Raw genomic sequence first — 11,440 nt, 5'->3', positions numbered from 1 at the left:
TTATATTTAAATTTCTTTCTCCAGTGTTACATTTTTTATATATTTGAAAGTTTGTATACTCGAACATTACATTTTTATTTCTGTATTAGATTTGTAATATTATATGATATGCCGCTTCGCAATGATAAATTGAAATATCAATGTTTTTAAAAAGTTGGTTTTTTATCTTTATCTTACATTAGTTATTTTTTCATTTTATTTCGTAATTTAAATACCTGCTTCTTAATTTTGTTTCCTTAGCTTGTTCATTCATTTTGTTGCGTTTTATTTCATTTGCGAAAGTATTTAAAATCTGATAATCGGAATAGTTAATATGCAAAGAATTCTAGTCGGAGATATCTTTTTGTCATTAGCAATGACAATATCTCACGCTTATAAGTTCAAAAGTTGTAAATAGAATGTCTAATAAATAGTCGTGTGTCACATATAAAGAATAAAAAACGAGTTGTACCAATTAATACGTGAAATCATTCAATTACATGCTATCTTAAATTTGTTAGCTGTGATAGAAGGAACGCACTGTAGCTAATAATACGTATGATTCAACATATGTAAGAAAAATTATGTTACAAAAATGATAACTATAAATTCATAAAATAGTTCTAAATGAATGTAATTTTATTGATATGCATATTTGACCATTTAATCTACCAATACTATTATACACATAATATAATTCCTAAATTCGTATGAAATTGTCAAAATTCTATTAGAAACTTATCGAATGTCTAGTATTACAAATAATTTTTCTAACTACAGCTTATACGTTAACAACACACAATTTGCCACCACTTCAATATAAATTATGTCTAAATAATGCATACGAACAAATGAATTCAAACGTATCGAGCAACGCGCTTCTTTCTGAAATACCACTTTCGTGCCTTCTTCCCAGAAGATTCGTATCCAAGCTGAAGCTCCATGAGCATCATAAAAACCCTTCCATCCTGTGCACGTTAAAAATATCCATTCGAGGATCAGAAAATGGACCCCAACATATAAACCTCCTCCTCCAATCCGCGAGATATCCAACCGCCTAAAAGAGGAAAAAGAGAACAGGTACGTTTCTACCAAACAGTAAAAGTCCCGAGCAGCAACCGCAGGAAGGCTTGGATTCCCATGCAAAACTTCGATATCGAGCATAGAAATCGTCTTACCGCCTGATGCACGATTCCCACCGGCTTTGGGTGGGCGTCAAAAAGAGTATCGAGGCGGCGCAACGAGCATACCCTGAGGAGGAAAGACCCCAGAAAGACACCAAGGACGTTCACTGCTCCCGTAGCTAAAACACACACACGAGGGCCTCGGAGTGTCCTGTCTGGCGCCAGGATAATGAAGCAGCGCGGTCGGAGTTCCACACACAGGCGGGGGAAGTTATCGATCTAACCGCGTGAATATTTTAATTCAAACCGGAGTTTCGTTTCTATCGCCTACGGATGAATTTAACGAACTTGGTGGAATCGAGATCGTGGCTTACAGAGAGAGGCTGGAATCGAGAGGAATGAAAAAAGAGACGGTGTAGCCGGCGAGCAACTAGACAAGCGTGAAACGTGTATCGTTCCAAGCGATTCAGACGCTACCGGTTCTGTTCATCGATCCTGTAAATTAATAGGAGCATCGGGAAAAAAGAGTATCGTGGTTTTCGATGTATATGGCTCGGGTCTAGGAAGCGAAGCTGCCTGGACGAGTGGAAAAATGTGGAGTTAGAGGATCAAGAGAATGAGATATTATTATTCGTAAAATGGCGATGGAATCCGATCGTATAGTGTCTTAACTATTATCTTTCTTACTTTAACTATATAATGGTATTATAGTACATTTCAAACAAACAGAATTCTATTATCTAACAACCAAATAGGGTGAAATAATTCAGATAAAATTGGTTCTCTATGCAACCAAACTAACGCAGAACTATTTCGAAATATATGCGAACTAAATTAGAAAGCGAGGGTGAGAAGAGCTTCAGAATGCTAAAGCTTAATTATTTCGAATTTTGTGAATAACATAAATTTCTATATATAATAACAACAAATCGTTTTGATTTATTTTAATGCTTTATCAAAACAACAACAGATGATCAGAAAGTGCCCTAGAAGTCTGATGAAAGCCATCCCAAGTCAGAAATAATAAACAGTATTTCACAGAGCAATATAAAGATGATACGAAACGGGAAAGACAATAAGTTCATAATTGGTTACTAAATAAATTTCAGTAATGTTGAAGTCCATTATATAAAATGACTCACATGTGAGTGTGGTTATCTGCGAAGATTTTCATTAATCATGATCTTAAGAAAAAGATTCATCAAACATCCCAATAATCGCATCAATTGCTGATTTATCGACTTCAATTAACAACTATTTTTGTCTGCAATTAGTTATCGTAATTGCTACCTTTAAAACCTATTTATCACGGATTTTCAACGGAAACACAAGTATCTCCGCGCGTAATTATTGAATTTGTATCAATCCCGGCTGTCAAGCAGCAGGTACGTTGATAACGATGAACTTCCAATATGATTTATATTTCGAACCGAAATACAATTAATGTCGGAGTTAGGGCATGGGAAAGAGCTGCGCTGTTAGCAAGATGGTGTCTTGTTTGCTTGAAATAATTTCCTACGTACTACTTGAATAATCGACCTTTACTGATCATCGTGCAGCTGCACTGAATATGAAAATTATTACATCCCCTTCGTTCCTTAGCGTTATATATCGACTCGATCGATCCAAGCATCTCGTTCGTTCTCGTACGTACGTGAACGTTACGATCGCGATAGCTGTAATTTGTAGCGAACCGACTAAGTTTGAAACTTAATTAATCGAATAATGTAATAGAATTATAGAACTCGAAGATGAAATGAAAGGAGGCATATAGATATTTCGTTATGATAACTTGTCTCTTGTAATTTCTATATATATTTTTAGATTCGTTTTAAGCCTTACCAATATAATCGTGATGGTTAAGTGTTATAACGATGCTAATGAAACTTCAAAATGTTTCGCATAATATACTTTAGACGTTTAATTTGAGTTATAGTCAGAATTACTTTTGTGTTATATTTCCTACTATATTTAAATTGACTACTGAACCGCAGATACATATTCACGTATTTATGCCAATGGTAAATATGCTGAAACGAGCAGACACAAAATTCTATAAAAATATCAAAAATAGAATTATGTGTTATAACATTTACAGCATAGAACATATTTTTATACATTGAAGTTTTTCTTTTTTTTTATCTACGAAGAAACAAATTTGTATAAAGATCCATAGGCTATTTATTATGTTCTTTTTTTCGATAAAAATTGATATACGCTAACAAACATGCTTATGAAACATAATACCAGCAACGATCTTTAACTGAACCGTATTTAAACATTTTTATCATATCATAGTCACCGACAAAAGAGTAAAACCATACAAGTGCAACAAAAATGACGAAAATCAGAATCTTCATTAAAAAATCCGAAAAAATAATGTAAGTCATTGCAGGTCTTGTGTATGAATTTATTCATTCGTTTAATGATACGTCTCACAGCTCGATATTTCGTTGCTCCTGGCTAATTCGTAACACTTAAATTAATTTTTCTCCCGTGTCGTGACAAAATTGTGGACCTGCGACTCGACCAAGAGTAAGAATTAAAGCTCATAAGTGTGAATTATCGCCGCATAATTAGGCTTGTATGCGTCTCGCGGATCAGACGCAGTCCCTTATTTTCGCGAATTGATCGCTCAATATCTGACGACTCTCTCGACCCTACTATTATCGGCTTGCCTTCGTGTCGATAATGACCGCATAAATCGTTTCTTAGCCCGGTAAACTGCCAAGTACGCTTATTGTCCTCAACCTTCCGGCTGGCAGCCTTGCAGAGGAATTATCTCTTGAAAAATCACTATAATAATCGTAGGAAAAATCTTTGATACTGACGAGGCTCGTATATCAATTAAAAATGCAGCGTGAAAGTTATATGGTAGAACGTTATAGATTAAATGTTAGAGAATAATGTATTCATGACGGTAAATTATAAGTTTCTTGCTTGACCCGTAGTGTGTATATATTGTAAGATGTTTGTTGAACTTTACTTACAGTCGATAATAATGGTGAGTTCACGAGAACGAGGTGAAGTTAACAATAGGCGTATGAAGATGTAAATTTCTTAGCTGATATTATTTTCATCCTCTTTTCTTTTATCGTTGTTCTTTTATTTTTTTTTTTTTTTTTGCAAAGATTGTTCTCAATTTATTGATGTGGTTTCTATTTCTATAATAGTCATTTAGATACCCGAATTTATTCATGAAGTTTTAAATTCCTGAGATAGAATAGTAATGCTTTTAAATAACGAAATTTATTTACTATACGTATGTTTAATTAAAAATTTACATATTATGCTATACAATTTGTATTTTTTCTACTTTTAGTTACCTACTTTTAGTTAGGTTCACTATTATTTGGAAATTATTCTAATTATAATAAAAGAGCGTTTATAACTAAAGAAAGTAAATGTAAAAACGCGTAAAAATGGAAAAGGAACAAGCTTTCGTATGATATTTAATATGCTGTATCTCGTTAGTTGTAGATCGTAGTTCTTATAATTTTAAGGTGAAAAGAAATCGTACAAATGAAAATATTATGACAATGGAATTTATTACAAAGTTGCATTCGACGAATGACAATGGTTGCACAGCGCTATGCATAATAATTAATAATAATCATTAGACTACGTACGCCTAACGTAAAAGAGAGACAGAATGTACTTAATCGTAACGGTATCACGTGTATAACATATCGGAATACTTTATCTTTTACATATAAAATAAAGACAATATGAACGCGCACTTAGCCTACGAGGATGAGCAACATTCGAACGAACGAGTTCCATCGATTCGATACGATCCATCAGCACGTATCGCTTCGAGATTCGCTTTTCTTCTTGGCTATCAGAAAAGTATCGAGCGAACGTGCGTGCGAACGATCGAGATCGTGTATATAATTTAAGGTGAGTACGCGCGTGACACGTTATTTAAATGGCAGGAGGAACTATCTCAAAGATTGAGGTAATGAGGAAGAATGAGCTATTTAATCCTAAATAAAATAACGTTATCGTCTTACGTTCTACGGTCTTCTCCGCGAATGAGATACTTCCTTGACGTCGGAACGTCTTACAAAACTTAGGGTAAGATAGAATTATTCAAATCAAACTAAGCAATTTGCTTTATGATTCGCTAAATATTGTTATAACAATTTTTGAGCTATTTATTCGTTGTTAAAGCTAAATTCGTTGTTAGTGACAGCTTGATGCCTGTACTTTTCTACGAGGATATAATTCCTACTCATCAAAAGATAAGAAGTTTTTCAATTAATTAATTTAGTTAATAATTCTCGGTTCTAGTTGCCATAAATACCATAAAATTATTTAAATTATACTTCTTGACGCTTATTCTTGTTCGACCTAAAGTACGCAACATTTTTTTATTTTTTCGTTGTTATATTAAAAACTAATACGCTGCACCTCATAATTGTAAAATTATCCAAAATCTTTCAGTTTTTATATATCAACGTAATAGGAGGACAAAGTAATTGAATAATTTGAAATTTTATTGAGATTCAGTAATTTGTCACTTATTATACAAAAACTGAACTTAGATTACGATGGAATGAAATGGAACAATAACTGCTGTAAGTTTAATTGTTCAATTTTACGTATTTCCAATTAGATTTTCCATCGTATCTTGTATCTACATAGGAATTGACAATTTTGGGGCAATTTTATATAATAGTTATGAGATGTAGCGTCTCACAATATGAAATGAGTTCGATTACTCTGTACAAAATTTTAGTTGAATTTGAGGATGCTAAGACTTAGCTGACTCAAATAACGCTACCTTGCTCTATAATAGAAACTTATATCTTAAAAATTGCGCAGAGACGCTGCCGTGACAAGTCAGCAGTTCAGTCGCAGCGGCGGAGCCTTCGAAGAAATTAAGATTTTTAAAGTGATCCAAAATGGAGGCCCTGGCAGCTGCGACTTCTCGATGTGCTTTTTCATCACAGAAGCGTCACAGTGACGAAAGCACGCGACATACATGTTTAGTCGATTCTCTTGGATATCTCGCTGCTTCGTTCGTCGCTATTTTCAAAACATTAGGTGACGAGGGATTGTCAGATCGATGTCGTTTGCTTCACTACTTGTGTCGTGCGAGGTCTTTTCGATTTAGGTTTTTAATTTCAATACAGTTCAATATAGCTTCAATATATCAAAAAGTATGGAGATACATAATGTAAGATATTAGTTGTAAAATCAATCGATTTGTGTCTTTCTTCTATTAATTTTTGTACGATGACTGGCTAGAAAAAGATTATTTGGGATCTTTTGGAATTTGAAGAAAAAGTTGGAACGCAAAAACATGCGGCATATCCATACAGATAATTCATAAAAAATTTCAAATTAAAAAATTATTGAAATTGTTTCGAAATATCCGCTGTGATATCGATTCTGACAGTATCTGTAGGAAAGGATCAATTGAAAAATTTGGAAGGTATTAAAGTTATGGAAAAAAGGAATGAATAGGAAAATTTGAAGTGTATTTAGTTACCATTAGCATAATTTTATGAAACGTAATAGACGTAACAAAAATTATTTAGACATCATGCATAAATGATAAAATATCATTCGTCCATTTACAAATAACTCAACTGATCATTATTTACATTATAATCCCTCTAAACTCCACCAAATATGAAAATTCACTAACCAAACGAAACTTTTCTTCAGCTTTAAATATTGTACGAACGTACAACGCTGAAACAAGATGCGACGCAGTAAAACCAAAAGAAACAATTAAATAAGAGAAATACAAGCATCCGATCGTAATAAGGGTATCCTTCCCAATAACGATAATTAATATTGCGATATCGTCGACTTAACAACCGAACACCGTGTCGTTACTCCATCACCACCACCACCTTCTAGTTTAACGAATCTCGGAAGAGAGAAACATACGCTTGCGATTAACGCGATCACAAAAGATTTACGCAACTACGTGGCGCCATGATCGAGGACCTCCTGCTCGCGTGGCAGCGGAGAACGTGTTTAATCGCTAGACGAACAAAGGGAAAAGAAATGTTTCTCGGACGACTCGAGACGCGTGACGAGACCGTCAAAGGCCATCGGGTAGCATACAAAAGTTCGTACTTTCGCCACCGAAAGGAGTCACTTTCATCTGTCAAGTTTCGCAACGAAACTGGCCGGGCTTCGAATTCCCTGTGTTTCGCTTCTGATCGAATCGTCCAGCGACCGTTTTCTCGTCTCCGTCTGACAGTACGGATATACACGCATGTTGATGCCTAACAGCAAGATCATGGAAGGCCATTCTTAAAAATTAATCGTTGAGGCAGTTGCGTTGGCAAGAGCGAAAGAATCAGTCGTTTTCGTTCCATCGACATTGTCGCGTCGCTTTGGGCGAGTCAGCGATTGGATCGTTGTTTTATCATTTGTACACTATTGTTTGAAAATACCCAAGCATTTGTTTATATTTCATCCATAATAGGTTGATTACAGAATTACAGTGAGAGAGAAAAATGTTCGTACAGCTGGAACGTAGAGATAAAACGAGCAATATTTTCTGTATTCTATATTATATATGCAACTAATATATGCAATATATATTATGCACCGGGACAGAAATAGGTGCAATTATTTTAATATATTTAATAATATACGAAATATCGCTTTTTAATTTCCACACTGCAGCTGTACGAATATTTTTGTCTCTCAATGTATTTTGATGTGATGTAAGTTAATAAGATTGTAAAATTATAAGTTGGATTTCTATAAATTTTGAAATACAAGTCACGTAATAAAAGAAAAATTCTTGATAAAGTTGCCATTAGAATCCTTCGAACACAAATCATTTTATGCATAAAGGGAAACCATTCAGAATCTATCTTCGCTTTGTACGCTTCAATTTTCCCATAACCATCGATGAATAATCTTTAACTTCGTATTCTTTATAATTTCAAGCTCTCTGACGAAAGAGCCGATCGCGAAGTCAGTGGAGGATCGCTGTGACCTTTTCCAGACCTTAGAAACGACGGAGTGACGACCAACTAAAGATTACTATCCATGCTAACGAGTCCAAGTAGTTTGCTTATTCGTGGAACTTATGTTAGTGTACCATGCATTTATCACAATGGTACTTTTCGCGATGACATTGAATTCTCGATCTTCTGCAATGCGTCTTTGATAATAATATTTCAAGTACAATGAATCATAAATACACATACTTTATTTTACCGATTGAAATATTTCTCTTATTTGTAACATTTACATCAGATGCTCTACATTTATATGTATAATATTATATTAGAAAACACATAATATTTCTAAAAATTTTTTCTATTTTGATTCTATTATAATCCTCTCTATAAGTTACTGGACGGTTGATGATTTTAAAAATAATTTTTATTGAAACAAGATATTGATAGGTTTATTGAAATTATTCTTATTATTAATAAGATTTTTATGAAACATACAGTGGTACTATATTTATTAAAATGAAATTGTAATTGGCGAATTTTTTTTATAAGAACGAAAATTAAAGATAGTGGGCGGATCAATAAATTCTTATTTTGTATGAATTGGTTGTTTCCTGATTGGTTTAGATAAATAAAATTCTACTGTAGTGTAAATACTTTCTTCATTCATAATCGAATAAAATGTATTAATTGCTCAAAAAATTGTGAATAATGTATTATGTATTTGTAGTTGTGATTTATGTTCTTGTTTGAGAGGTGTATTTTTAACTAGAAAATTAAGACTCACAGTAAATTTACACGTGTATTTCTGCGAAGAAATGATGAACGATTTTACTAATGTATTTTTGAGTCACTCTTCAATTATTTTCTAAGCATAATCTTTATTTAATACCTGTTATTAATCATCGTCTTATTATTCTATAATGTGTTTAACGGACATATATGCTTAGATATAACGCTTAGAAACATCATAGTACACATATCTAGAGCACATATGTAGTTTCAATGTACTTCAAATAAGAGAAATATTTTAGGTACCTCTACCTTTGCTTTTTAATACATTTTGCGTCATATATAATTTTTTTCATATATAATCATCTAATTGCCGATAACGCAAAATACGTCTCTTTTTATAGTTGATGTATTTAGTGAAATATTTATCTGATGAAGCATCTTGCAAAGTTTATAAGAATTTATGAAACTTGAGATCTTAATTAGTCGAAATTTAACACGTTGCTCCTTCGACTCGTCTTTCTATGCTCGATCCTTAACACGCCAAAAAATAATCCAAATACTCCACCTATCAATCCCATATCACCAGCCATAGACAATCATGAAAGATCCTTAGATTCTAAGAAACCCGATGCTTAAAATTACTCTGAGGCAGTTGAGTTGGAAATAGCAGTTTCAAAGATCAGTCATTTCGCTTCGTCTCGCCATTCTTCTAGCAAAGCGACACGATTGAGTCGACTCGCCTCCGTTACACTTCTATCCATCCTTCCATCGCTGATTCATCTCATAAAGCGAGGAATTTCATTAGTGCATCGTATATGAGTCGAGGATTGATGGTGCCATCCGCAGTATAGCGAACACCTCTCAAAGAACCATCATCGTGGCTCACCACTCCGTATTCCCCAACGATAAAACCGTCCGGAGTTCTCTCTTCGACCCTGTATTTCCTGTAGTTCCTACCTTCGACCACGTAACCCACTTTGTGACCATCTTCCACTTCGGAAGCGTTCGAAGGTTCCGTAAGCATAATCTGTGGTCCATGGACGTTTCCATTGCTACTCACACTAACGGATTCATCCACCTCGTAATTCTGTTCGTCTGGTTCTCCGCCACGTTCGCGACTCAATGGTTGACCTTCTGAGTCGTAAAGTTTGCTAGGTTCGCTATAAACTTGGGCAGGTTGCGAATAAACCTTCGCTGGTTCCGAATAAACTTTAGCTGGTTCCGAGTAAACCTTCGATGGCTCCGAGTACACTTTCTCTGGTTCACCATAGACTTTTGCAGGTTCGCTGTAAACCTTGGCTGGTTCACTATATACTTTCGCTGGTTCACTATAAACCTTTGCTGGCTCGCTGTACACCTTGGCTGGTTCTCCATAAATTTTCTCAGGTTCGTTATAGCCCTTCGCTGATTCGCTGTACAATTTAGCTGGCTCGCTGTACGGCCGTGGTGACTTATAGCTCTTCGATGGCTGGCTATACATCTTGGAGCCTGGACGATTGTAGTGGGAAGCGTCGAAGTGTCTGCCTGCCTTTCGACCTTGGGCCTGGTAGCGCTCTGATTGTACTTCCATTGGTTCTTCGCTGAATTCCTTTGATTCGGCGTTCTCTTCCGGCAACTCGTAGTTCTCCTCTGTTGGCAGGGTGATCATGTCCCCTGAAGGATTGTTCGTATTGTTATTATTATTATTTATCTCCTTCTGATGTTCAACGAAAGAAGGAGTGTGCTTGTTCATCGATCTAGGCGTAACCGAACTTTGAACTCGCCAGCTGGTGCTCAGCGAGCCTTCGTCAACGGAGAATTCGCTCCTGTTCGATTCTGATACGATGTTACTAAGTTCCTCAGTGACGAAGCTGGAAGGCGACGGTGTCGTCATTCTCGGCGATTTAGAAGTGGTTGTCGTCGTCGTTGTAGTAGTCGTGGTCAATGTTCTCGCAGTCGTGGAGCTCATAGTCCTCATCGTAGGAGGCCTTGTCGTGCCATTCTTCAACTCTTTCGTAACATCTTTAGACGAAATTCCGATGGAGCTTGGCGGTCGAGACACGACTGTCGCATCTGTATTGTCGTAATGTTCCACCCTGACCTTGTACGGCGTAGCTTCGACGGTGGACGTCACACTGACACCTATAACTTTCTGTCGGCTGACTGCTTTGTTCGTCGAATTGCTCGTTGCGTTTGTCCTCGATGGTGATTTCTCTTGAGCTGTCGTCGACGTGACCGTCGTCGTACTTATTGAACTTTGAGGAGCCAGCCGCGTCGAAGATATGTCACTGGTGGTGCTCAATTCGTCGATTAACGATGCTAGATTCTGTTGCCTATTTTCTAACGTTTTGTGGCTTATGGGGTAAAATCGAACGACCTCTTCTCGGCCACTGGTGTTCCGTGCTCTCGGGACGACTTGTTTATTGCCAGGATTTCGCGATATTCGGTAAATCGAAGCCTCGTGCTGATGCGATTCCGCTGTCGCGCTATCTCCTGTTGACGACGTGTGTCCTCCTCGTCTGAAACCTCTACGTCGTTGGGGCGGCGTGGCCATGGCGCCGTTTATGAAAACTGACAGAAATTCCGTGCCCGCGAGTATGTCGTTTCTCTTCGCTGGAGCACCGTGTACTTCGTCCCACACCAGTGCCGCCTGCAGCAGTACCTGGAAAATGTTTGGCCGGTCAG

The 11,440-nt window shown here is 36.2% G+C and overlaps 1 protein-coding gene across 1 annotated transcript in view; it reads right to left on the bottom strand.

Moving 5' to 3' along the window:
- Positions 1 to 6,390: 6,390 nt before the first annotated feature.
- Positions 6,391 to 11,440, bottom strand: part of LOC126914035 (uncharacterized protein DDB_G0271670-like) — a 68,873-nt gene continuing 63,823 nt past the window's right edge. The window contains exon 2 of the mRNA XM_050717470.1: positions 6,391 to 11,417. Coding sequence (XP_050573427.1) covers positions 9,558 to 11,417 — 1,860 coding nt within the window. The 3' untranslated portion in view covers positions 6,391 to 9,557. The remainder of the gene's footprint in view (positions 11,418 to 11,440) is intronic.

Source organism: Bombus affinis, chromosome 3, assembly GCF_024516045.1.
Source record: "Bombus affinis isolate iyBomAffi1 chromosome 3, iyBomAffi1.2, whole genome shotgun sequence".
NCBI classification, from domain to species: domain Eukaryota; kingdom Metazoa; phylum Arthropoda; class Insecta; order Hymenoptera; family Apidae; genus Bombus; species Bombus affinis.
The sequence above is the reverse complement of the archived record's forward strand: the minus strand, read 5'-3'. Positions and strand labels throughout refer to the sequence as shown.